This window comes from Nannospalax galili, unplaced genomic scaffold (assembly GCF_000622305.1).
Source record: "Nannospalax galili isolate Female #2095 unplaced genomic scaffold, S.galili_v1.0 scaffold1138, whole genome shotgun sequence".
In the NCBI taxonomy this organism is placed as follows: Eukaryota; Metazoa; Chordata; class Mammalia; order Rodentia; family Spalacidae; genus Nannospalax; species Nannospalax galili.
Genome location: NW_008342297.1, coordinates 433,444 through 461,370, shown reverse-complemented (window position 1 = coordinate 461,370; position 27,927 = coordinate 433,444). Strand labels below are relative to the sequence as shown.

General features: G+C 40.9%; 2 protein-coding genes across 2 annotated transcripts in view; both read right to left on the bottom strand.

Annotated features, from left to right (window-relative positions):
• Cab39 (calcium binding protein 39) overlaps positions 1 to 27,927 on the bottom strand; it is an 84,050-nt gene that overhangs the window by 23,287 nt on the left and 32,836 nt on the right. The window contains exons 2-3 of the mRNA XM_008838063.3: positions 25,900 to 26,056; positions 2,991 to 3,155 (exon numbers count right to left, since the gene is read on the bottom strand). Of these exons, the coding sequence (XP_008836285.1) occupies positions 2,991 to 3,155; positions 25,900 to 26,013 (279 nt within the window). The 5' untranslated portion in view covers positions 26,014 to 26,056. The remainder of the gene's footprint in view (positions 1 to 2,990; positions 3,156 to 25,899; positions 26,057 to 27,927) is intronic.
• On the bottom strand, positions 87 to 1,039 carry LOC103738201 (cyclin-dependent kinase 2-associated protein 1). Its single transcript, XM_008838062.3, has one exon. It carries the CDS (start codon positions 972 to 974, stop codon positions 627 to 629), a length of 348 nt encoding a protein of 115 aa, XP_008836284.1. The 5' UTR covers positions 975 to 1,039; the 3' UTR covers positions 87 to 626.

The window sequence follows — 27,927 nt, the reverse complement described above, 5'->3', positions numbered from 1 at the left end:
AGCAAATGTGGAACATCTATGCACAGTCTCGGGATAGAAATTTTGGGGGTGCTAGTTAGGTTGGGTAGACTGCTCTTTCTTCTGTATTTATAACTTTTGCATTTTTTAAGATTGACCTCAAAGCACTCAGAGTCATGCAAATGCTTAAGCAAAAAAGCTCCATTAAGCAGAATCTACACTGTATGGCAAGCAAGCCAGGTACTAAGTAAAACTGGTATGTCGGTATGCACTAAAGTCCTCAGAGTCCAATGAGCTTATGAAAAGGAACAAATCTGTTTGGGTAATGCAAACAACAAATGTACTCAAAGGAGGATTAAAGGGAGACACTGGCATTTGGGGGCAAACAATAGTTTGCTATAAAGTAATTTTACATGCATCTTTTGAATCAATGCTTAAAAAAAAAAAAAAGACAACCTGGGTCATTCCTAACTACTTAAAATGCACATCTTAATTAACTGCAAAATATTTCCCCAATCTCTGAGAGTGTAGGTTCAGAGCTTAGTGAACCATGGCAGAAAAAAACTAAACTGTTACCACTTTTTAAAAAAAGAATTTTATCTCAACAGGCGATATGAATTGTTAACCTCCCATCTCATACAAAGATGCGGACCTTCAAACTACGGAGGCTAGGACCTGGCATTGCGTTCGGTTTCAGCCAAGCATTCCCGAACCAGGCCTCGAGCGTGAATGATGCCTCGTTTTAGTCTCTCCATGGCACTCTTGCTCCCTGCATATGTGGGTCTGATCTCTTTCCCCAACTCTTCAATGATGGCCAGCAGCTCTGCATATTTGCTCTGAGGTACCTGGCTGTTCCCAGTTCCCTGGGTGTAGCCTAGTGATGGCGGTCCATAGTCACTCAGCAGCTGGCGGTACTGGGAGGGTGTTGCCATGCTAGTGGAAGGCGAATGGACACTTCCTGCGGCGTTGAGGGCGGGGGCGGGCATGTGCACGGTCAAGTTCGGCTTGTAAGACATCCCCCCTGGCGGCCGGCAAGCCCGGCCAAGCCAGGCCAAAACGCGAGGGCGGCGGCGGCGAGGCCGAGGCCCGGGCCGAGTGGCTCTGCGTCTCCGCGCCCGTCCGAGCGCCCGCGCACTTTTTGTTGTTGACGGCTCGGGCCGCGCCAGCAAATATGGCCGTCCCTCACCCTGCCGCCGCCAGAGTATATCACCCATACACCGGGCGCGCGGCGCAGGGGCGGCCGCCGGGCATGCACTTTAAAAAAAAAAAAAAAAATCTTTTTTAAAGAAATTTTATTTTTTTTTTAATCTTATGTACACCTGTGTCATGCAATGCCGGTGGGAATAGAAGAGGCTCATGGATCCCCTAGAACTGGAGTTATGGACAGTTGTTAGCTGCCATGTGGGTGCTGGGATTCGAGACTGCAAGAACAGTCTGTGTTCTTAACTGCTAAGCCATCTCTCCAGCCTCTTAAAATAATGTCTTTAAGTCTCAAAAGTATCTAATGAATATTAAGTTCAGTGTTAAGTTTGGAGACTGAAATGGATAGAGACAAAATAGAAGGAACTAGATGCTCCAATGTACCTCGAGTTAGCAGAGAAAATAAACTGCTGTTGGAACTTGATACACTATTAAAAATACATTAGATCAGTTACATAACAGAAACATCTTATTAGTTTTATTTGCTCTACAGTAGGATAAAAATAAATTTCTATTTTCCCTTATTATCAGTATTATTCAAGTTAACTACACTTTCTTCCTTTTTCCAAATGAAATCTGGTTGTTATCCCCTCCCCAATGCAATGCACCCCCCCAACACAAACCTATCTTTTAAGTACCTGCATGGACATCTAAGACTTAAAGCACACTCTGACAGAGTCAAAGAGGAAGCTGCTTGTGGCAAGTCTGAGTGCTTCCTTACCACACATGCTCCTCAGATTGGTATCAAGGACCATCATCCTAAGCGGTAAACTCTCTAGGCATCTAACATGCCATGAGCCAGCTGCATAAGCTTAGGCAACAAAGTGTGTAAAGAAAGAGGACCCCGAGAGAAAAAGCAAGCTGTGCTGTCTACAGCTAACCCAAGGGTGAATGCCTTGGCTGTTGCCCTAGTCCGGCTGAGGGGCCAAGGAGTACAGCTCCAATATTACTAGAGTCAATTTTCCAAGAGAAATCAGAAATTCAGAACTGTGAATAAAATCTGGTATTTAAACATTAAACTAATTAAAAAATTTAAAAACAGTGCCAAGCAAACAAAAAACATATGCTTGTTCCTGTAATGGGCATTCTCTTAAGTTCTTCTAACAGTCTATGGTTTTCTTTACACTGTTTATTCCTTGAATCAAAGAGCTGTTAATGAACTATAACCTAAATGAAAGGGCACATGACTGGTCGAGTTTGGTGGGGACATAGTGTTTTGGCTTTCCATTTATCATTCTTTTGTTGTGATTTTGGCATGTGAATTTTTTTGTTGTTGTGATTCTGATACGAGAAGTTGAAGTACGCTTCTGTTTGTATTATCGGGGTGCCTCAGTCCTTTCCTTAGTGGTTATGTAAAGCTGGTTGGTACAAGTTTCAGGTTCTCTCAGGTTTTATTTGTGGGAACTGATGGCTTCAGATCAGCTATTCAGGAGCACCCACAGAAGTCCAAGTCAGGTTCCAGTCAGGTACACTCAGGCTTCCTTCTAAGGTTTGTACCCCTATTAGCAGGAACACCACAGGGAGGCAGGATCCGGGCACTCTCAGACAGTCCCCTGCGTTCTCAGCCCCTATGCCAGAGGGAGGCCAGAACCAGCATTCTCTGGTGGTCTGCTGAGATCCAAAAGGGCACAATGAATACCCAAGAAGCTACATAAAATGTGGAGAAAACCTGGTTTATGCCTGAGACACCACTGGTTCCTGCCCTGGCTCTGCATGCATACAAAGGTCAGGAACCCCTGAACCAACAGGAATCTTAAGATGTTCTAAAGAAGTGAACATATGGAAAAGGACTACAAATTGCAACTGTGAAAATGAAGAAACAGCTTTCTTACCTCAAAGTCGATGAGCTGCAAGTCAGCTACTAGAGTGCCAAGGAGTCCACTATTATACAGCTCTTGAGCAAGCTGAGCTACAGCTTCTGTCTGCGGTTCTTTTTCATTTGTGCCATACAGAATTTCTTTCATGGCAACCAGGTTTTTAGAAACTTCTTCTGTAGCCTGATTTTGAGAGGGAAGATGTGGAAGAAGAGAAAAAATACTTCATTTTAACAAATATATAACATACCAGTATTTGTTAACTACCCTCTCTCTACATTATCAGCCCTCAACTGAAGGGTTTGTTGATAGCTGGCAGGCTTTAACTTCATCAGTGGTTACTGATGGATTCATGATTTGATAGCATCTTTAGAAAACTAGGGAATAGGGCCCAGTTGGAGGAAGGAGGTCTCTGGGACTATGACTTTGGAGGATAGCTCTTGCCCCTGGACCCTGCCTCTCTTATTTTTTCTGATTTCTGGCTGCCACAAGGTGAAAAGCTTTCTTACAATGGGATGTTTCTGGCTTGCCACAAGCCTAAAAGCAATTAGGTTAACCAACCATAGACCCGAAGCCTCTGAAACCATGAATCAAAATAAATCTCAGGGATTTTGTCAGAGCAATGAAAAGTTAACAATCTGTTAGAAAGAAAGGTGCAGAAGGCTGTTAAGACCTAGAGAGAAAAGGAGCAGAAAAAGGCTTCAAGAGCTAAGCTAAGGTGTTATCAGTATATAAGTCACTCGAAAGGTTCTTCTAACAAAGATGGAGAAATAGAATCATATTTACCTTTATTCATGGAAGAGAAAAACAGAATAAGATATGAAGCAATGACTTTGGAACACTGGACTTGCGGCAGCATGAGACAGTGGCCCAAGTGAAGAGACAGATGCAGAGAAGCTCACAACTGTTCTTAGTGGAAACCAGGCAGAGCAGATGGTCTCCACTAGGTGAAGATGCAGAGCCTTGAAAAGGCAAGGCTCTAGCACCTAGAGTTCACAGGGCTGAGTACCAGAGAAGAGAATGTTGAACATAAAGAACACAGAAATTTGCTAAGCAATAATCTCAGCGCTGCCTGCTGCTGAGTCCTGACAAGCACATGTATATACAAAGGGGAGTCACCAGGGCCAGGGAACAGAATCAGAGCTCACATGAAGGTGCTCCTGTTCTCATTAGTGTGAATGGAAAACCTAGTCAAAGGGCATCAAGCACAACACTTGGATAGTTTGTCTCAGTAGTTAAACAAAATCAGTCCTAGCCTAGCCTACATCCTGTTTTCATCTTACCAACAAAGCTTAACAGCCAGCTTGGATAGATAGAAATCAAAAATATAAAGCAAGGAGACCAACCAAAAGAAATGACCCTGATAGAATATTCAGAACACAAAAGCAGTCACTACAACTACAATCAACACATTCAAGAAAAATAAAATAGAACAGAAAAACTAAAGACAAAATAAAACTTAGAAATAGAAACTACAGTGCTAAATTACAGTGGATTGGGTTAACAGCAGATTTAGATAATGTAGAAGAAAAAGCTACTAAGCCAAGTAACACCAATTATTCAGAATGAAACAAGGGGGTGGAGCATGGAGGGAAGGCACCCCATCAGGGTCAGCTCAGATGCCTCTTCCCTAATGTTTCTACCAGCCTGAGGAGGAACACATGTACACTGAACAGTATCCAGCTCCTGAGGGCAAAGATGGAACTTGCACATTGGTTGAGGGCTGATAATATAGAGAGGGTACTTAACAAATACTGGTAGGGCAAAGAGCAGACAAAATGTTTGAAAGTGTGATATATGGAAAAAAAAAACCTGAATTTGATAAAAATTATTAATATTGCTAAAAAGCACATAAATCTTAAGTCTAGGAAATATAAATAAGACTATATAGAGTTTGGGGCTAGAGAGATGACAGCTCAGGGGTTAAGAGTATTTGCTGAGCAATCATGAGGACTGGAGTTTAGATCCCAGGACCTGGTGTGATGCCTGTAACTCCAGCTCTGAGGGACTAACATCTTCTTTAGGCCTCAGCATGTGCCCACGTACTCAGACATACAGACACAGACAGACAGAAACACACACCTACTATACAGAGATTCAGAACAATGAAATGACTACATTCAGAGAAAAATCTTAAAAACAGCTGTGTGTGTGTGTGTGTGTGTGTGTGTGTGTGTGTGTGTGTGTGATGAACATGGACAAAGAAACCGAAAATGTGTGTGTGTGTGTGTGTGTGTGTGTGTGTGTGTGTGTGTACACCATGGACAAAGAAAGCCAAAGAATAGCCAACAGACTGCTTCACAGAAATTATGTAAGTCAAAAGACAGTGGAGAATTCCTAAAAATTATTGAGAAAAATATACAGCCAAGCTGTTATCCTGGAATTTTATATCCCAGTGAAAATGTATTTCAGAAATAAAGATTCTACATAGTGAGTTCCAAGACAGCCAGGGCTACATAATGACTACAAACCAAACAAAGCAAAATAAAGAGTTTCTGGAGGACAAAAGCTAGAAGATACCAAAGGAGGGAGGGCACCAGAGGTCACAGTAATATGAGTAAATACAGAAATATGAAGTTTGTCTCCATTAGGTGAAAAGGTTAAAGAGAAATCAGTTGTTTAAAGCAAATACAACAATGTATTCCGAGGCTGTAACATTTGTAGAATCAGGACAATAACAGCTCAAGTGGGGTATACTTCCTGAAGACAAAGTGTAAGAAGTTAAAGATGGAGCTGGAGAGATGGCTCAACAGTTAAGAGCCATTTTCTGCTCTTCTAGAGGAACTAAGTTTAGTTCCCAGCACCCACGTCGGGCAGGTCAAAAACACCTGAAACTTTAGATTCAGGGAATCCTATGCTCTCTTCTGTCTTCCCTCGGCACCTTCATGTGTGACAAACATGCCACATACAGGAATAAATAATAAAATATTTTTTAAAATGAAAGATTTACGCTATTAGTATAAACCTTAAAGCAACTACTTAAAGAAAAACTCCACACAGCCAAATGTAGGGAGGTAAATGCTTGTTAACACCAGAACTTGGGAGATCTGATGCAGGAGGACTGAGAGTTCAAGGCCAGTCTGGGCTACTTTGTAGGTTCAGCTAGTAATACATAGTGAAACACTATCTCGTAAAAACAAACAAGGAAGCAAATAACAACAAAAGACAAACCTACAGAAATACATGAGTTGCTAATAGATCAACAAAGGAGATTTGAATATTAAAGATACATGAAAAACATAAAGGCTTTAAAAATCCACTTAAAATTAAACATTTACAACAAGAAACAAACCTAAGGGAGATAACTTGATACAGATTTACAGAATACTGGCCTGTAACAGTAATTAAAGAATCATCTAGTCCCACAGCAGCCCTTTCTACATCCATGTAACCTTCTTACTAAATGATTGCATTGCTTTACTTTGAGTATTTCCAGTGTTCAGTAATGCTGTGTTGGCAGATCTCAGAATCAGATGGCCACTAGATAATTCTGTAAGGAGACCAACATTGCCTCACTATAGTGTCTGATGGCCCTGGGTCTGCTCTGTAGACCAAAACATATTCTAACTTCTCTTCCACACAAAGACTCCTGTTTGAAGACAGTATGCCTGTCTTTCCTAATTGTAATCTCCAGAAAAAAACTCTTCTCAGCTTCTTAAATTATCCTTCTAAGAAAGGTAGGGTTAATGGTCCATCTGTCACAAATGGAATGAATAATATAGAAAAATCACATAGATACAGAGCACCACTTTCTGTTTTGCAGATGTCAACAACTCAAGGTACCTTTAGGAATTTGGGCAGTTAATACAATGGACTCAGAAAGAGCTTGTTTTGTCTTCCATAGGTAGTACTTGTTTGTTTATTCATCTATTTATGTGTATGAGTGTGTTGCCTGCATGTAAGTGCACCACATGTGTGTAATACCCACGGAGGTCAGAAGAGGGTGTCAGATTCCCTGGTACTGAAGTTACAGATGGCTGTTAGACGTCATGAGGGTGCTGGGAACCGAACACAGGTTACCTACAAGTGCAGCCTGTGTTCTTAATTGCCTGAGCCAGTCCAAGAACTACTTGTTAATGCCAGGTCTTTCTAAATGTTCTTAAACTGGAGTGAGTGATCCTGCACTGAGGGCTTTAACTTGTCTCATTATTTAATGTAAGTTCAGCAGCAGCCTAGCATTCCAGACTGCAGAGATATTTCTGTGTTCTGAAAGACAGTCAGTGTGTTACCCATTGCCCTCACATTTAAAACATCTGACTGTCTCAGTTATGCCTCTGTGGTCTGCCTCAATTACTGATCAAAACACTCAACAGGAAAGAACCACAAATGAGCCTATCCCGAACAATCTGCTTTTCACAGTAATGACCTAACAATTTTGGGATATGGCTACTCAGTCATTTACATATGCACCTACTTGCAACCATATTTTAAAAGGGTTTTAGGGTGCCAGGTGTGGTGGCGCATGCCTTTAATCCCAGCACTTGGGTGGCAGAGTCAGGCAGATCTTTGTGAGGCAGACCAGGGTCAGCTTGGTCTACATAGTAAGTTCTAGGCCAGCTGAGACCACAGGAAGATCTTGTCTCAATAAAATAAATAAATAACCTAAAAAAAAAAAAACCCAAAACACATAAAACGATTTTGCTAAATATCTTGATAAAATAAAAATATACCATTTCTTTCATATTTTCTGACTACAGGAAAATGAAGTTTATTTGGTATAATCTTTTCATTAAATCTAATCTGATTTCTATGGCTCTCCCCACCAAATGTTTACAAATCACCTTCCAGTATGGCCTCTATGAAAGTTTATTCAATATCCATATTAAGCAGTCTGTCTTTCCCAGTACACTACCTTATTTTCTACAACGCCATAGAGATTTCTGAGGAGTTCAACATCCCATATGCAATAAGTAACCCCAAGTGCATTTTTTCTGGGTCGAGAGGAAATCATTTAGCAACAGTAGTCTCCTATAATAAATCTACTTGTATGAACTGCTTTTCCAGTTCCATTTCATTAACCTGTACTCTTCAAGTGATTCTTGCTGACAAAAGAAAACAAAAACAAAAACAAAAACAAAACCCTGCCACTTAACAGGGTTTCTGAGTGTGTTAACTGTTGTTTTTATGCCAATCACCCCAAGTAACAGGTGACTCGGAAAGGAGTGACAGCTAAAGGGAAAGGGTTTCTTTTTGAGGTGATAAAGTTTTCTAAAACCAACTGTGGTCATGGTTGCATATGTCTGTGAATAAACTAAAAGCCACAGAATTTACACCTTAAATGGGTGGTATGGTATGTAAATGGTACCACAATAAAGATCTCTTTAAAAGACATGAGAGAAGCAGGAACAAAATTAGAAAATTATTATAAATCTGAGTCAAATGGCAGGATAGAGTCATGAGGAAAGTTCCCTTCCCTTTCAGAAGCTAGTACTGCCCTCCTCACTGTTATGAGTGGGGAGATGACGACAATGGAATTACACTCATCTACCTGTTAATACTCACTTGCTTTTGGATCCTGGTGCCCCTCCTGCCTTCTTGAGAACTCTCTTACCTCTTCTTCTCATATAGCCAATTCCCACAGCACCTGATTTCCCCCTCAGTTTTACAATATGATCAAGAATGCCCTTAACAGAACCAAATAAGCTCTTTCTGAACACTACAAACGTCTCCCAGCTACAGCCCATTCATAATTAAATCTCTCAAATACCTGCCTGTGTTTGCCACAGTTCACATCTCTTTCATTATTCATTGCTCAGCCCAACCTCACATGGCTTTTATACGCAGTACTTTGCTGCTTTTGGCTAGCCACCAGTGACTTGCATGCCACTAAAAGCAATTACCCATCTTCATTATGCCTGAGCCCCTGGCAGCACTTGGAGGCACTGCTGTATCCTCCTTTAATAACCACTCTTCCTTTGCCACCTGTGACTTTTCACTACGCCAGTCTTTACTCTTTCTGCCTCTCTAGCTGCTGCTTCTTCGTCTCTTTTTTGGTTCATCCTCATTGTCTAAAGCCTTTAAATATTAAGTGTTCATCAAGACAGGGTATGAGGCCCTCCCTTCCTCATTCCACAGTTTCTCTTTAAGTGATCTCATCCATACCCACTGTTTTAATTAACACCTAAATCCTGAAGGCAGAACCTCACACATTCCTGTCTCTAGACCAGTTCTTTTCTCCCAGGTCTTGTCATTCAGCAGTCTTCACAAAATGTGTCCATTCAGATGCCTCATGGCACGGTACCTACCTCAAACCTAGTGCTTCTAAAACAGAACTCATGGTTTTGTCCCATGTCTGGTTCTCTTCTCTTGTTGCTATTATCAGGTAACAGTACTACTGATATTACTGACCATGTCCGAGACCTAGGGGTCACCCTCAACTCTTCCTTCTTCCTGAACTGGTTCAATGGCTAAGTTGTCACCAACTCTCCCAGTTCTTTTCATCTCTAAAAGCTCCTTAACTCCTAAGTTACTGGACAGCTGACTGACTGGCCTCCTCACATTCTTGGCAGGCTCCTACATTCTTTTCCAGATCACAACTACTGTGGTCTTTTCCTAACAGATGATGAAGACATTCTCTGTGTTTAAAATGCTCCAATGTCTATCTATTTCTCTTAGGGTGGAGCAATTTTTTTAAACACAACCTATAAACCCCTGCAAGATCTGGATGTTGTTTAACCTGATCCTGCATGTAATTTCTCTGACTACCCAGAGTGCTCTGACCACATTTGTCTTTTCTGAGACCTTGCATGCACATGTAGTCCCTATGACTGACATGCTCTTTGCACCCCCTTGCTGGCCAACTTCCATTCTTCCTTCATGGTTCAGTTCAATGCTCATTTTTATCAGAAGCCTTTCTAGATTAATTCTATCACACATTCTCCTACTACCAAGCGCTTCTCCATAGTGTTTCTTATAATTGTAGAGAATTCTACTTTTCCTTATAACTTCTGTTTCTTTCAGCTGCATTAGGAGCCTAGAGCTTGTAGGTACTCCACATATGTAGTATAGACAGGGGAAATCAGGGGACAAATAACCCTGTGTTACAGGTGGTATGTTTACCACCAAGAAGGCAAAATGAAGTCTTAACAGAGCCCAGAAATGGACACCAAGTATAGATTATGCAAAAAAAATTTTTAGTCAGGAAAATAACAAGGCAGAGCTCACCTGGTTCTACATCTAGAAATAACACATGTGGGAAAGAAATGTACTAAATGCAGACTCCCACCATTTAACTTCCCCAGCACTGCTGGATTATGAGTAGGCAAAGCAAGGTAACAACTGAGCTAATCAGTATATTGGAATGTATTAGAATCAAATGCTCTGTCTGGTACTGGGTAAGAACAGACTCTTCTCTATGGGTGAGCAAAGAAACAAATCACCTAAGATGTGAAAAAAATAATTTCAGATCAACAGAAGGAAGCCAACAAATGAATTATAGCCAAGTTTCTACCTGGAAGAGGTAAAATGTGAGCAAGGAAACAGACTGGTTGCTGAAGTCAATAATGCTTGTCATTTTACTTAAGGACCAAGGGTACTACTTGGGTTCTGCATGCATGGAGTTCATTGTGGACATCTCCCCAAGCTAAGCCTACTGAAAGGCAACTCCTGCATCTGGTACTCAACTGAAGAAATAGTCTGTTTCAATTCTGGCTGTGCTGGAAATCTTGAGTCACAGCACTATGTATTACTCTATATGGTCAATTGGTAAGTTCAAAGGTAAGTTTGCCTTTTGCTCAATTTACAGCCTAGTTCCTGTGACCTCAGTCTGGAAAAACACACACCAAACTGAGTACTGTCTACCTCTTTCACTTGTTCTATTTCAGATTTGTCTGAATGTTTTGCAATTCATGGTTTATTTATTTATCTATTTTTTTGCTGGCTTATTTGTTTTTGCAGTGCTGGGGTTCAAACCCAGGGTCTTTTCATTATTTCAACCCTTTGTGCAATTTCTGATCCCTGTTACCTGGACAATTTTCAACTGACTAAACAAAAAGCAAGCAAATGAGACAGACTGAAAGGTGGTGTTGCTCACAGTTGCACACACGTGACACCTTTACACACGCATACACACACACACACGTGTGTGTGTGTGTGTGTGTGTATATGAGAGATTTCACTAGGAAAAGTAATTCAGCAAGCATTTAATGACTGAAAATGTCATGCAGAGAAATGGTTGTTCATGTTTAGCCTTGACTTGGTTTCCTTTACCAGTGGTCTTATGACCATGCCCAGGGCCCTGTCTCTGGTCTGTCTACATTAGTTGCTGTGTACTCTGCTTCTGACCACATCCTTCTTATCTGCACCTCCTCGCCTGTCTCCTCACACCTACTGAGTAAGGGCTTCACACTTAGAGCTCCTCTAAACACTACCCTTTCCAAGCTGCTGAAATCACCCTATGTCACCTAATCCTTTGGCCCATTACTGACCACATTACCTGTTCTGCTAAGTGTGTTTCATTGCTGCCCCCATAAAGAGATCAATGCCTCTTGGTTCCTTACATTCTTGGATGACATTACTGACAACTTCTTTACTCTAGTGACAGAACTTGGTTCATTAATGATTCACGCTGTTTGCTGCCAATCCAACTCAGAAACAGCCCTTTAGCTGGACTGATTTCTAACCCGTAACTCCCAGAAGTATACATTTTAAAACGGTTACACTTTCTCAAGATTTTTGTTTGGTTTCCCTCTCTCTACCCCAGATCTGTATATCTAGCTTTATTCCTTCTCTACTATGAGACTGTCTCCCAACTGGCTAGTTCCTCCAAGGGGCAGGGCTGGCTGTGGAGCATGGACTAGAGAGGTACTGCTGGGAGCCATCTTGGGACAGAAGCCGCGAGCCAGGGTAGCATGCAGCATGGGGAACACGTGAAGCAGCTCAAGAACAGAATGGCCTGACTCTTATGGACCTGGGGAGAGATCGCTGGCCCCAGAGGCGTAAGCAAATGCTAGCGGTGACTATGGGTGTGGTGCGGACTGATATGGCGGGCTCTGACTGTGGCCCTGGGCTAGGCACTGGGTACTCATTCCTTTGTAAGTTAATAAATGCACATAAAGATATGTTATATGGTTTGCTTGATAGCACACGAGACCCAGAAGGAATTGGGGCAACAAGACCTTCTTAAGAAAGCATTCTAAACTCCGTTCCAACTTAGTGTATTCCTGTCACCCTTTGTCTCTACCCTGGTAATACATGTCAGTGTTCCCCTCTCCCCATTTTTTAAAGAGAGAATCTCACTCTGCAGCTCTGGCTGACCTGGTACTTACTATACAATCTAAACTGGCTTTCAACCTACAGTAATCTCCTGCCTTACCCTCCTGGGATTATAGGTGTGTGCTACCACGTATGGCCCAAGATACCCCCTCCCCTACGGTACTGGCGATTGAGCCCAGAGCATATGCCAGTCAAATACTTTGCCTACTGAGCTGTAGGCAAAATACTAACGACTAAAGGAAAGAAGTAACATTACAGTGGAGACACTACATTGACCAAGTGGCAGTGTCTAAGTATTAAGTGTCACCAGTATTAAGACTACTGAAAGCAAATGTGTCCTGACAGGATGCCCCTAAAAAGGGCACAACAGTTCTGTGGGACTTCTGCAAAAATGTACAACCCTACACTGAATCATGAAGAAACGTCAGCCAGACCTAAATGAAGGAGCATTCCATACAACTTTCAAATATCTAGATCACAAAAGTTAAAGACTGAGGAGTTATTCCAGACTGAGGATGCTAGGGAGATACAATTAAATGCAATATGTGATCCTGAATTGGATGCCAGTCCAGCAAAAGGTTATTTCAAAACTATGTGTATATTAGTTAACAGTACTGTATCAATATTATTTTCCTGGTTTTGATCTTTGTACTGTGGTGATGTAAGACGTAACTCCTGTGGAAGCAGGGTACAGGGTAGTCTTTTTGTAATTATTTTCTAAGTGTGACAAGTTTATTAACCTTTTATTTTGCCTTTTCTTCTCAGGTAGGGAACATCTTATGTTCATTCCAAGGTTTATGGCTCCATCTCTGTGTGCTGCACAATGGGCCTTTAAACAAGGGGGTTCGTGATTTACATACTCCTCTCTCCATGCAATTGGTAGCTATATGGACTCAAGGATACCCTTTGTACCTTACTGGACCAGATGATCTGAGATCCTGTCTGTTTCTTAACATCTCAAATTCCAAATAAAGGTCTTCAATTTTTCTGCCCTGTTACCTGCTTTCATTCTCCCCCTCGACAACTGTCTCTGTACCAGCTGAAATCCCAAGTGTCCGAAATCTTCCTTCCACTCCAAGTGTGCCAGGGCTCCATCCTACCCTGACGTCTAACAGCAGCTGCACCTTCCTTTAGTCACCAGCCTTGCAGGCTGTACCTTCTCACACAGACCTCCTCATTTTCCTAACAAAGTAAAGAGTTCTGGAAAGGGCTTGCCAACACTCCTAACACTCCATTGGCATGCCAGTGTCTGACAGCGATTTACACATGGAATGACCTTATGGTTTTGTTAACTGGCTGAACTGTCTCATCAAGTGTTCATCAGTTGGACATGGTGTTCCTAGACACAGATGTTACTCGTGTGTGGCCAGGGAACCGATATTAAGTTTCATGGGCAAACTGCTTTATTAACAGCAGCCAACTGTTTTATAAATACACAGTCAAGAAGAGAAACAGGTGAACAGTCCCCCTTGTAACAAGTCCCTCCTGATTGGAAAATGATGGGGCATGTCTCTCACTGCTTACTCTGCTGGGTGAGAAGGGAAGAATTTTGTTTAAAGTCTTAGTTGTTTTTCTAGAGCTTTTGGGAAGTGGTCTATGAAGCACCCACATATAGCAGAGCATGGAGACGCCTAGCTGAGCAGGGTCTAAGGTCCTTGGGAGGCAGGCACATGACTCCTAAAGCAGGAAGGCTCTCTGGCATCCACAAACAATGAGAACTTCATTTTTACTTTTCTTTCTTCCCTTTCTTCATTCTTCTTTTCTCCTCAGCTGGTCTGGAACTTGCTCTGTAGACCAGGCTGGCTTTGATTACAGAGATCTGCCTGCTTCTACCTCTAGGGATTAAAGGCATGCACCACCATGTCCAGCTATTTTTACTTCTCTTTAGGAAATCTTTTTATATGAAAGTATTTAAGCTACTAGGTCAACTACATTAGCCAATACTTCTCAAAGTTCACATCTAATGTTCATATCACTGGCAACAGGATTAGAATGACACTTCTTTCTTACCCAGGGTAGAAAAGTAGGGAAACAATTTAACCTTTAGGGCAGAGTCCATCATAACTGCCCCAAGTAGCATAGAGACCATGAGTCTTTCTGTTTAAAATGTTAAGCTGGATGTGGTGGTACACACTTGTAGTCAGTACTAATTACTTGGAAGGCTGAGGCAAAAGGATCACTTGAGTACAGGAGTTCAAGGCCAGCCTGGGCAAGGAAGTTAGATGAGAGGGAGAGGGGGAGGGGAGGGGAGGGGAGGGGAGGGGAGAGAGAGAAAACATGAAATGGGAAAGTAAGTGCTTAAGCAAAGCAAACATTGGTGCCATTGGTCTACTTGGGACCTCCCATAACTCAGGATGCTTTGTATGAAGCCTTGTGTTAAATCTAACCTTACAACACTCAGCACTGTGCTGCTGCACTACAGGTTAACATGTGATAAATCTATAGAACTAGAGCTACACACACCAAGTGAATAAAGCCTATGGACTATACCAATGCCAATTTCCTGCTTCTGATAATATATATACATATATATACAGACGTGTATACACATATACATAAATACACACATAGTTGTGTGAGAGGTAACCACTGGGAGAAAGCAGGGGAAGGGCTTACCCATGTATTAGTAATTTCAAAGTAAATATTTAAAACAAAGCAGAAGACCTTTTAAAAAATTTTTTTATTTATTATTTTTATTTTATGTGTATGAGTGTATTGCTTCCATGTATGTGAGTGCACCCATGTCATGCAGTGCTGTGGAGGTCAGAAGAGGGCTTCAGATTCCCCTGGAACTGGAGTTAAGGACGGTTCTTAGCCGCCATGTGGGTGCTGGGTATTGAACCTTGGTCCTCTGCAAGAGCAGTCAGTGCCCTTAACCACTGAGCCATCTCTCCAGCCCCAAAGACCTTTTTTTTTTTTTTAAAAAAAAAAAAGGCGCTTCAGAATACCTTGAGGCCACATATGGGCTCTTCTGCACCTACCGAAGCCCTCGCTGTCTCACCCGCTGTTCCCCTACACTTCTGCCACTACGAGGTCATACTGAACCCATTGCTGCTTTCATCTGACAATTTTGTTGGATCCTTTAATTCCACTCTGAAAAATAATTTTAAGTCTTCTAAATATATGCCAACTTATATTTACTGCTTTAAATATCAATGCATTCTCAAAAAAAGATTAAATGGTCTCATGGCTGGTGTGGTGGTACATGACTTTAATGCCAGCATTCAAGCATTTAGGAGGCAAAGGCTAGCCTGGTCTACACAGTGGGTTGCAGGTCAGCCAGGCCTACACTGTGAGACCCTGTTTCAAAACAAAACAAAACCAACCCTCAAATAACAAGTGAACAAACAAAAACAAAATGGAAATTCTTCTATCAAAGTGTATGAAGATGAGGGTGGGAGATGGAATTTAAAAGTAAACTGGGGTCAGCAAGATGGCTCAGCTGGTAGAGGCACTTGTGTACAGGCCTTAAGACCTGAGTTTGAGCCCTGGTTCCCACAATGTGGCAGGAAATAACTGACTCCTGAAACCTGTCCTCTGATCCTTACAGGTATACCATGGCACTTACACCCCTGCACTTACACACATACAGAAAATTAAAAACAAACAAACAAACAAACAAACAAAAAACTGGCAGACACCACTGGTGCCAAATATTTTATGATTATTAAAAACCTCTATTAATTCCTGTGCTAAACGCTTTTCAAAACCCCAGCCTCACCAACCTCTTTACTGAAGAAATTGTCTGAGTGTCTGATACTACAAGATCATGGACTAGAAAAAACCTATTAATAGCTTCTGGTGTCAAAGATTACTCTAAACCCGTTTAGTAACCATGAGTCACTGCTAAACAGCCATGCTATGAAGAGGCTACACTCTTTCCCTTTTAAATTTGCCAACAAACCTATTCCTCTCATGGACAATGTGAACATTCAACCAGTAAACACTTGCATTCATGGTGAAGAGAACCAAGCAGACACTGAGCAAGGCAGCCATACCTTCTTTATACAGCAGGCAAAGGGCAAGAAGCAGGCAGATACTTGTTACTACAGCAAAGTTGCTTGGCTGTTAGCTGTGGAAGAACAAGTCTCAACCCCACTACTGTCACTTACCTAAAAATAAAGATGGTAAGACTTAAAAAAAAAAGAATTAGGAAATCAGTTTAGTACAATTTTTTTTTAAGTTGTGGCAAAGTTTCTAAGGGACTAACCTATTTACTATAACATACAATTCTTTTTTATTTATTATTTTTATTTCATGTGTATGAGTATATTGTGTGCATGTATATAAGTGCACCCTTGTTATGCAATGCCCACAGAGGTCAGAAGAGGGCATCAGATTCCCTGGAACTGGAGTTAGGACAGTTGTTAGCTGCCATGTGGGTGCTGGGAATCAAACCTGGGTCCTTTGCAAGAGCAGTCAGTTCTCTTAACTGTTGAGCCAACCCTCTAGCCCATAATATACAATTCTGAATATAGCAACCATGTGCCATAGAACTCAAGTAAAAATACTGGTACATTAGAAGTGAAAGGTAAATGCTCAAAGTATTCATCATTTTGCCTAAAGGATCACAAGAAACAAATGGGAAACCATCCATGAAAATAAAGTAGAAATATTCAACTTTATCATCATTTGGTTATAGCTATGTGTGAATTCCATCTCCATATGAGTTACCTAGTAAACAGTAGTTTTCCACATCTGGATCATGAGAATGGTAACAAGAAGCCAACGGACCTCAAAGTAAGAGGTGCCTCTATGAAACACCTTGCAATGAATGTTGCTGCAAGGACATGCCAACAATGAAATGTGGAGTTCCTTCCACACCACTTAACTAAGTGATCACACAGCCATGCTAATACTCCGGAGATGAGAACTCCTGAGGAAGCCAACTTCCATTTCTATTTCCCAATATGAAAACACAACTAGATTTCCATCTACAGGTTTGAATTCCATCTCTTGCCATAGTCTTCATGAAGCAGGGCTAACCCTTGCTTTATAGTAGACGGTTCCTTAAAAGCACGTTCTAGGAGCTATATGGAGATTCTGTATTCCTTCAAAGACATTCTGTTCAGACCTTACTCTTTCTACGTTTGCCTTGCATCTCTGACTAATGAACTGTTCCCAACAGCAGCTAGAACTGCCGAAGTCTGCTTGTTCCTCTCACAACATGGTTGTTGCTCCACATCCACAAATGACAGCTTCACTCAAAACAGGATTTCAGTAATGCATTTCTACACTGCAGCCTATCCTTTAGTCTTTTCTTTGGGTGTTTACTATATTCTTCTCAAGGCACACATATATTTCCATGTGTATGTGGTATCTAAGCCCTGACTTTATAATTTTAGTCTTTACATTTAGTTAAATTATCTACTTTGACTTAATTTTTACATAGTATGAAGTGTGTATCAAAGGTTTTTTTTTTTTTTGGTCAATCTGCTTATTAAATTATTTGAGCACCAACAGCTTTAAAAACTATTCTTTCTCTGCAGAACTACATTTATGCCTTAGTAAAAAACAAATTCTTAGAAGGGTGTGGTGGTGCACACCTTTAATCCCAGCATTTGGGAGGCAGAGGCAGGCAGATCTCTGTGAGTTCAAGGCCAGCCTGGTCTACATAATGAGTTCCAGGACAGCTGGGGCTACAGGGAGACCCTGTCTCAAAAACAAACAACCAAAAAAAAAAAAAACAAATTCTCCATCTATGTATGTTTATTTCTGTTTCTCCTCAATTCACTCCATTAATAGAGAAAAATAGGTCTTGATATTGACACCAATGTTTTGATTACTGTACTTTTATAACTCATGAAATCAGATGCAGCAGGTCCTTCAAATTTATGTTTGTTCAGTTAATTTGCTTACTGTTGAGTTTTTGCATTTCCATCTAGATTTCAGAACTGATGCTATAGATAAACTGGGGGAGAACATCTTTTACTGACACTGAGTCTTCCACCTATGAACAGTGTCTCCCACTCAGTCACTATTCTGCTTTCTCTCCGCAGCAGTCCCTAGTTCTCAGTCTCCACTGTCAGATGAATTACTAACTACTTCATATGTATTTTTTGTTTTGTTGATAGGGTCTCTCCAATCCCAGACTTCCTGGAAGTCACTATGTGGACCAGGCTGGCCTTGATCTCACAAAGATCCACCTGCCTCTGCCTCCCAAGGGCTGCTACTCTAATGGCATTTACAATTTTCAATCTCAGATTGTACCAAATTACAACTCATGTTTGTATGTTTACCTTGTAACCTGTACTCTTGCTAACCTCACTTGTTAATTCTATGGTTTTTGTAGATTTAAATTTTTCTTTTTCTTCATCTACAAACAAAAGGTGTCTTAACCCCTACCCCTTCACCCCCAATCTGGTACCTTCAATTTCTTACCTGACTGCCCAGACTATAACTTCTACATACAAAGTTGACTAGAGGTAGAGGTAGTGGAAATGGGACATGCCAGCCTTGTCCTTCAGCTTTCCATTCGTGTATGTACAAGTTTAAGTGTAGGGTTGTAGATGGCCTTTCTCAGGTTCAGGAGCTTCCTTCCATTCCCCACTTGCAATCAGAAATGGGTGCTAGACTTTTTCCCCTTTTTATTTATTGATATACAATGCATCGATATAGTGAACTATACTGGCTGAATTTTTGAATGCTGAGTCCTGCATCCTAGGAATAAATCCCATGTAGTTGTGATGCATTATCATTAGATTCAATTTGCTAACAGACAGCTTGGTTATTTTTTCATTCATCTTCATGAGTGAGACTGTCTGGTTTTGATATCAGGATAATGCTAACTTAGTCAGACTAAGTTAAGTATTATTTCTTCCTCTTAATTTCTGGAACAGTTTATACAGTGATTCTATTATTTGGTACTTGAACATTTAGTAAGCAAGCCTGGCAAGGTGGCTCATGCACTTTAGGAGGTTGACACAAGAAGTCAAGTTTGAGGCCAGCCTTGGATATGCAGCAAATACAGGATCAGCCTAGGGTTTATCTGAGTCTTGCCTCAAAAAAGAAGAAATATTTAGTAGAAATCACTAGACATTCTCTGGGCCCAGAGTTCCTTGACAGTAGGGTTATTAGATACATTTTTAGTCATTTTGGTATAGGGCCATCTACCTGAATTTTCCTCAAGTGAGCTGGGGCACTTTTTATTTTTCCAGCAGTCAGGTTGGGATTAGTGTCCATTTCATCCAAGCTGTCAAATTAGCAGCATAAAGCTGCATTAACAGACCCACTGCCCTTTCAGTACCTGTATGGTCTGAGGTCAGGACCACTCTCTTATTCTGGCTGTTAACAATTTGTCTTCTCTTTTTCTTGATTAATCTCAGCTGTTTCCTGATTTGATGGATCATTTCACTTTTTTTCCTTTTTTTTTTTTTTTTTTTTTAGTTAACTGATTTCTGTTTTGATAGTTTCCTTTTCTCTACTTTATGTTTAAGTTGTTCTTTTTTCTAGTTTAATGGGAAGCTTGGATCTTCTTTAAATGATACAGCATCCCAGTAATTCTGAAACATCCCATTTTCATTTTTACTCAATGTAAACATCCTTCTAATATCTTCTTCAATCCATGACTTATTTTAAAGAATTTTTGGTTTCTAATTTTCCAAGGATATATCTGTTATTCATTTTTAAATTTTAATTCTATCTGAGTCACAAAACATATTGTTATACAACTTCATCCTTCAAAATGTTCTGAGATATATTTTTATGGGCAAGAATACTGTCCACTGTGGTAAATGTCTCATCTAAACTTAAAAAGAATGTGAGGTTTCTTCTGATATTGTTACATGGGGTACTATGTAACTGTTAATCATGCTAGTTAATGGATAATACCAGCTTGCTGAAACAGAAAAAACCCTTGTCTGGCTGGGGATGTAGCTCAGTTGGTAGAGTACCTGCCTAGATGCACGAAGCTCTTAGTTCAAATCCCAGCAATGCATAAAACTGGGTTTGATGGTGCACACCAGCAATCCTAGCACTTGGCAAGTAGAGACAGGAGGATCAGAAGGTAAACACCATTCTTGGCTACAGAATCTACCGCAAAACAAAACAACCTATAAAATCCTTGTGCTTAGTATGCTGGTGCACATTTATAATCTCAACACTAGGCACTTGGGAGGCTGAACCACAAAGATCAGGAGTTTAAGGCCAGTCTTGGCTACACAGGGAGACCTGTCCCAAAACAAAAATGAATGAAATCATTGCTTACCTTCTGTCTTGCTTGTTCTAGCAAATATTGAAAACAGAGCATTAAAACCGCCAACTCTAATTGTGGATTTGACTTTCTTGAGGTTTTGAAGCTATTTTATTTAAAAATATTTATTTCTATTTTATGTGTATGAGTGTATTGCCTACATGTATGTAAGTGTACCCCATGTTGTATAATGCCTGCAGGTGAGAAGGCATCAAATTCTCCTGGAACTGGAGTTACAGATGGTTGTTAGCAGCCATGTGGGTGCTGGGAACTGAACCTGGGTCCTCTGTAAAAGCAGCCAGCACTCTTAGCGCTGAGTCATCTCTCCAGCCCCTATTTTGTTTTATTTAAAGCTGTGTTTTCAGGTATATACATGTCTTTGTCTTTAGGACTGTTATGTCTATTGGATTAACTGACCTCTATTTTATCATGGTAACGGCTTTATCACTGACAGTGTTTTTCACTCAGAAATCTATTATGTCTGCTTTCAAGAGCTACTCTAATATTCTTCTGCCAAGTGCTAACAAAGTGTGTTATTTTCTTGTTCTCTAACTTTACTCTATTTGTGTTTTACCTATTAGATACTTTCTGTTTGTTGTGAAACAGGGTCTTGATACCTATCAGGTGATTGTTGATTTACAAGGAAATCTATTCTCTCACTGTTTTCCGTTTGTTCCATCTGTTCTTTAATCCCCCTTTCCTGCCCTCTTCTGGATTAATCAAGTATTTTTACTGATTCTGTTTATTTTCTGCACTGCTAGTAGGTTGCTGCTATGGATTTTAGATCACGTGCACAGCCTTACTTTTGTACATATTACATTTTTCTGATTAAGGTCATACACACCCTGCCATATCTACCTTCCCTCCTAGCCAACTGAACTTTCCTTGGTACCTGATTCATTCACCCATAGTTTTCTATTCTATTCTCCTTGTCAATCAGAAACTGCTAATCAAAGTTTTGATTCTCCTCAGATAAATTAATCACAATAAAAGTTCAGAGTTGAGGACTATATCTTGTAACAGATCACTGGAACCCTGCCATCAAACTCTAGGATTCAATCACCAGATCCATTTGACATATTCCTCTAACCATGAAAAATGTCTTCTGATCATCCTTAACTACAGTGTGTGTGTGGGGGGGGGCGCAGACATAAAACTATATGATTAAGAGGAACACAGAGATAGAGCTCTTGAGGAAAGTTGTTTTACTCCTATTGGTGGCAACACTAAGAAATATGATACTTGGTCACCACCATAAGATAGAGATGATACTTAGTTTCTTCTTGTTAGTTACAAATTCAACTATGGAAGTTTTATCATATTCAGCAGTCACTGTCAGATGAGAGCATGGTAGGAATGGTCCACGGTGACTGCTTTCTATTCCATCTTCAACAAATACAATTTATTGAGCTTTGTCTTTGGAAGGCTTATATTCCAATAGGGAAAATAAAAACTTTATTACATATGTTGTCAGAAAACAGACCAAGATAAGAGGGAATCCAAACGTAAAAGGTCAAGCTTGCATTTTTATTCTCCCCCCCGCCCCCCACCCTCTGAGACAGGATTTCACAATGTAGCCCTAGCTGGCCTGGAATTCGCAGATGTCTGCCGACCTCTGCCTCCTTAGTGCTTGGAATTAAAGATGTGCACCACCACACCTTGCTAAAGTTGTATTTTCAATAGTGGGCTGGGAGAAAAGTGGCATTTGAGCAGACTTGAAAAAGATGAGGAGTAAGCCAAGGAGAGAGCTGGGAAGAACATTCTGTGGGAAGGGAACAGCCATATGCAAAGGCCTAAAGGCAGGACTGACTGAACCATCAGAGGTAAGAAGGCCAGTGTGGGGAGGAGGAGCAGAGGAGAACACCAAGGCTACAAAACTCACTGTCCAGGGCAGTGGCAACACTGATTTCCTGTAAATTATGAAGATGGTAAATGTTTTAGGTTTGTAGGACACAGAATTTCTGTCTCATTCTCAGTTCAAAAGTCTAAAAATAGACCTAGGCAAGATTTGGCTGCACAATGTACTTTAGTCCCATGTAAGGATTAAGTCTTAATTTAGAAGGAATATTATGGATTTGTGTTTTGAAAGGCTCATAATGGTTATAAAGAAGCAAGGAAGACCAGTGAAGAAGACACTACAGTAATCCAGAGTGAAGGATGCTCAGACAAAGTAGTAACAAGGAAAACAGAAGAAAATGATGAGATTATGGGTTAAAAAAATATTTTCTTCCAACAACTGATTTGGGGAGAAAGGAATCATGGTGGCTCTTTTTTATCTGAATACCCAGAAGGAGATTTGTAAAAATGATTGTGAAGACTAACAGAGTATGTTTTGGAGCATGTTTTCTTTCAGAGCAGAGTAGAATCTGCATGTGTCAAGTTCCAAAAAAAAGTCCTGCTGATTTGAAATGAGCTGTTTGACTGAGAAATGACAGCAGGAAGAAATGGCATGTTGGCCATATTTTATTTTCTTATCTGAGACCATGGACTGAGTATTCTTTTGGGCCTCTGAATATGGTCTGTTGTTTTTTTGGGTCTTTTGTTTTTAATAGAGGTTCAGAATACTTTCTATTTAAAGTATTCCTGGATATCTTGTAATTTCTTTTGCTGCTATAGTGAATCAGGTAGGCAGACATGCCTAGACAGGCAATTTTCTACATGGTCACAGCTGACCTGTGGAGAAGCTATGAATATTCTACTCACTTAGGTCTCCTAATCAGCTCTTGTTTCCTATCAGCGCTTGCATTTTATTTTCTTTCTTTTTTTTTTTCCTTGGTCTTTTTGAGAACATTTATTAATGGCTCAGTATTGGTAATTCCCATGTTCATTTGCAATAGTTGCTTGTGTTTTTTTGGCGAGATGGGGTCTCCTTGTAGCCCCAGCGGGCCTGGAACTCACTATAAAGACCAGGCTGGCCTTCATCTCACAGAGATTCGTCTGCTCCTGCCTCCTAAGTGCTGGGATTAAAGGTGTTTGCTACTATACCTTAACTGAAATCTTTTTCAAAAATTCAAGGTTTTGCTTTAGCCTAATAGCGGGTCTATTCTTGCTTAATGCTGGTTTAGAGTAGGAGTTCTCAGCCTCCGCACCATTGACACTTTTGGCTGGATAATTCTTTGTTGCTATTCTATTCTTAGCAGCATATCTGGCCTTTACTAACTGTATGTCAGTAGCAGCTTTTCCCCCAGGGTTACCACCACACACTACACTGTATCCTGGCATTTCCAGTGTCTCCTGAGAAAGCAAAACTGCCACTGGTTGGAAATGTGCCAATTCAGTCAGGTAGATGATTCAATTACATCAGAGACTCCACTTGCCACCTAGCACTTCCTCCTATAATTCCAACAAGTCGCTCTGCACATCTTATCTAAACCAGGATATTCCCGCTTCTGCAGTCAGGCCGCCATATTCTTCCCACTAATTTTCACAGTATATTTCAAAGTGTCTAACTGGGGTCCCTCAAGACCCTTTCAAAAGGCCCATGAGGGTTTCACTCAATGGGAAGACGTTAGGTGCCGTTCCCCGACTGCTCAGCTATTTACACCAACAGTGCTAACACCTTGGTACAAAGCAAGGCAGCGACACCAAACTGCTGTCACGAAAGTCTGCATCACCACATGCTTAGTTGAAAAGGAATGTCAGTTTCACCTAGGAAAGCCCATGAGAGCATGGCATGTAGACACACACCTGTAATCTCAGCACTCAGGAAGTTTAATAGAGGATCATGAGCCTGAAGAAAGTCTAGGCTACCGGAGGGCGAACAGAGGGAGGGAGGGAGGGAAGGCATACCTCTGAGGAAGCAGTAGAGCATTTTATTTAAATATTGATCTTTAGGTACACAAATATATTTTTAACACTTGGCATGAAAAATGGAAAGGGTGTTTGGCTCCTTACAGACATGACCAAGTGCCAGTAGGAAAAGCACCTACTGCCAATTATCAAATTCTTTCGTGGTATTGAACATTCACAATTATTTGAAATGCTATTAGAAGAGCCCCTTATTTTCATAAGAGGCTCCACATCCAAGTCTATAAGAGGTAAAATCTTTATATACTTAAACCGTGACAATGAATCAGAGATTGAATGGCAGGAGCCAGTGGCTTCTATCAAGGAACTATCAAGCAACAATAAAAGATTTTTCAAAGCTGCTTCAAAGCAATGCCACTATTCTCACTGAATTTCCATTTTTGACGACATAGCTATTTGTATAATATATTAAATTAGAATGTGTATATTAGTCTTGAATGATTATTTTAAAATTTCTTGATTTTTCAGGGCTGGAGTGATGGCTGCTCTTGCAGAGAACCCGTGTTTAGTTCCCAGCACCCACATGGTGGCTAACAACTATCCCTAACTCCAGTTCCAGGCAATCTGACACCCTCTTCTGACCTCTGTGGGTACTGTATGACACAGATACATGAGTGTACTTACATGTAGGCAATACAGTCATATACATAAAAATAATAAGTAGGATTTAAAAATTTTTCATGGTTTTCATTTCTAATAGGGAAATATAAGTCTTGATTCAATCTCCAGCAAAATAGAATCAGACAGACAATTTGATGAACAGAATGAATTTAAAGAGTAGACTGTATCTTTAGGAACAGAAAGAAGAATGATGAACAATTTAAGGATGAAGGAACTGCCACTGAGCAATCCCAGCAGGCACAAATCATGCCTTCTCTGTGGGGTCTCCTCTCCTTGGACCAGCTGGCCATGCCATGTGTGAGGAGGAGCGGGGAGGGGGAGGAGGAGGGGGGAGAAGGAGGAGGAGGAGGAGGAGGGAAGAGGAGGAGAGGGAGGAGGAGGGGACTGCTAATGGGAAAACTGCTTTCAAGAACCAGATACAGGGCTGGAGAGATGACTTGGTGGTCAAGAGCACTTGCAGAGGACCCAAGTTTGGTTTCCAGCACCTGTGTGGTGACCAACAACTCTCTGTAACTCCAGTTCCAGGGGATCCAACACCCTCTTGTGGCCTTCATGGGCACTGCACATGAGTGATGCACTTATATCAGGCAGCAAAACACTCATACACATAAAATTATATATTACACACACACACACACACACCAGACAAAACACTTCAAGAGTGAAACAAATGAATGCTGGGCACAGTGGTTCACACCTGTAATCCTAGCACTCAGAAGACTTGAAGCAGGAAGATCAGCCCATGTTCTAGGCCATCCAGATTACTTAAGTGAGTTCTAGGCAAGACAGAATGAGACTCTATCACAAATAAACATATTTTAAATAAACTCTGGGTGTGGTAGTGCATGCCTATATTCCCAGCACTAGGTAGAAAAAAGGACTGAAGTTTGAGATTAGCCTGAGCTACACAGCGAGAACTTACTTTAACAAACAAAATTATAAGTGAAAAATTGATTAAAAAGTTAGAAATGTGTTATTAAGGGCTATCTTTTTAAAACCCCAAATAAACCCAAATAGGAATTTGTTGATTTGTAAGTTACCTCATAATTTATCTTGTATTTGGGTTCTTACTAAAAAGAGTTGAAGCATATATACCTTTTCTGCTTTTTTGTCAGAAATGTCCTGCTTTTCTAGAACGGCCATACTCTCCTTCAAGTTCTTCACAATATCTGCTGGAGATTTGTGTGACTTTCCAAATGGGAACGGCATGACGGCAACAACAGAGGCCTTTGCTGCACTCTGCCTGCTTGACCTGCAACACAGCAAAAGGCACATGTGAGAAAAAAGTGGGGTCAACTGAAGACAGTTTAAAAATCCTAATCTGAGAAGAAAACCAGTGCTTAAGAAAGCCACTTCACATGATGTTCAAAGTCTTGGTAACTGGCAAACTCACCGATATATGTAAAAAATGAGAATATAAAAATGCCCTATGAAACATTTAAACACCCTTCTAACTCTCTTCCAAACTTCTGCTCTCCTACGTGCCTATTGAAGCAGGCATATGCTGTTGCTGCAGATGTAGGTAGTAGATCTACCACTTACAGGGCAACTACTACTGTCAGGTCTGATGATGTACTGTATTTCACTCATGTGAAAAACCACAAGGGTCATTCTTGCTTCCACTGCAGACGGAGTTTAGCAAGGATGAGAAGCTGGCTTGAGGTAAAACAAATTCCACTCTCTGCTGATCCTGTCCTTCGTTACTATGCCATACCTCTACTTAACAGTGTCTACTCTACAGTTGAGGGGAGTGAGGCAAAAAGCCAGAGAAGGAGGCCAACCAAACAGCAGCAGCAACCCTCTCTTGTCCAAGGGTCCATGTAGCTCCTCCTAAGTACCCCAGTGGACTTGCCACCATGTACACACTTCCTTGGCATGCCCATCCTCTGAGTAAGCACTTCGGAGCTGGAGAGAACCTTAGCAACATCTTGAGCCAATCTCCCAACAGATCCTTAAGGCTGTTATATTGCAGACACAGTACATACTCTTCAAGCCTGGACCATCTTTTTTTTTTTTTTTTTTTTTTTTTTTTTTTTGTCTTTTTGAGGCAGGGTCTCCCTATAGCCCCAGCTGGCCTGGAACTCACTATGTAGACCAGGCCTTGAACTCACAAAGATCCGCATGCCTCTGACACCCAAGTGCTGGGATTAAAGGCGTGTGACACCACACCACACCCAGCACATTAAGAGGCATTTTTAAATGTTAAGCTTTTATTTTCTCTTTCTTTCTTCTTCTTCTTTTTTTTTTGGGGGGGGGGGTCTTTTTGAGGCAGGGTATCCCTGTAGCCCCAGCTGACCTGGAACTCACTATGTAGACCAGGCTGGCCTTGAACTCACAGAGATCCACCTGCCTCTGCCTCCCGAGTGCTGGGATTAAAGGCCTGCATCACCACACCCAGCTTCTATATTTTCAGTTCTAAAAATTGCATCACCTAGTGACATTGCTCTTTTTATGCTTAATATGTCACAAACCTAGGCATACTTTCTAATGCATAAATACAGAGATGATAGTTTCCTTGTATTGGTTCCCTAAATCTTAGGTAGTTGTATTATGTTAGAAGATGAGTCTGAGGACATTAGAGAAATAAGAATTTGTGGAGCATGTCTGTACTCTAAAAATAAAAGCTTTATATTTTTACTCTAAAAAGTATAAAGTATTTAGTAAAACTAAATCATAAAGTAATATATAAAGGAAGAATGTGAGTCTGTTGTTATTAAGGTCCCTGGTGTGATTGGATCCCATGAGAATGTCTCCTTTAATAACTGAATTTTCTCTCGTTTATGTGTAACTACTGCTTATGTCAGTTAAGAGGAAAAGCTGTGTCATACATACCTCCCTGTCCTGCACAGAGACATTTTGTGTGTATGTTCTCTTTGGCAGCTGTGCTTTGTGCTGTGACCAACACTTAGATGTGTGGTAGGACCTTTAAAACAGCCTCTGCCTTTACACCTAAGACTTGTGGAACACAGTGGAACAAGGGGTAGAGAGAACACAAATACGTCTCTCAATTCTCATCAACAAAGCTCCCTCATGTAAAGAGGGCAGTGAACCCAGCGCTTAGGGACCACTGTGGAAGAGGAGGTAGAAAGATTGTAAGAGCCAGGGGAAGAGGTGTATGACTTT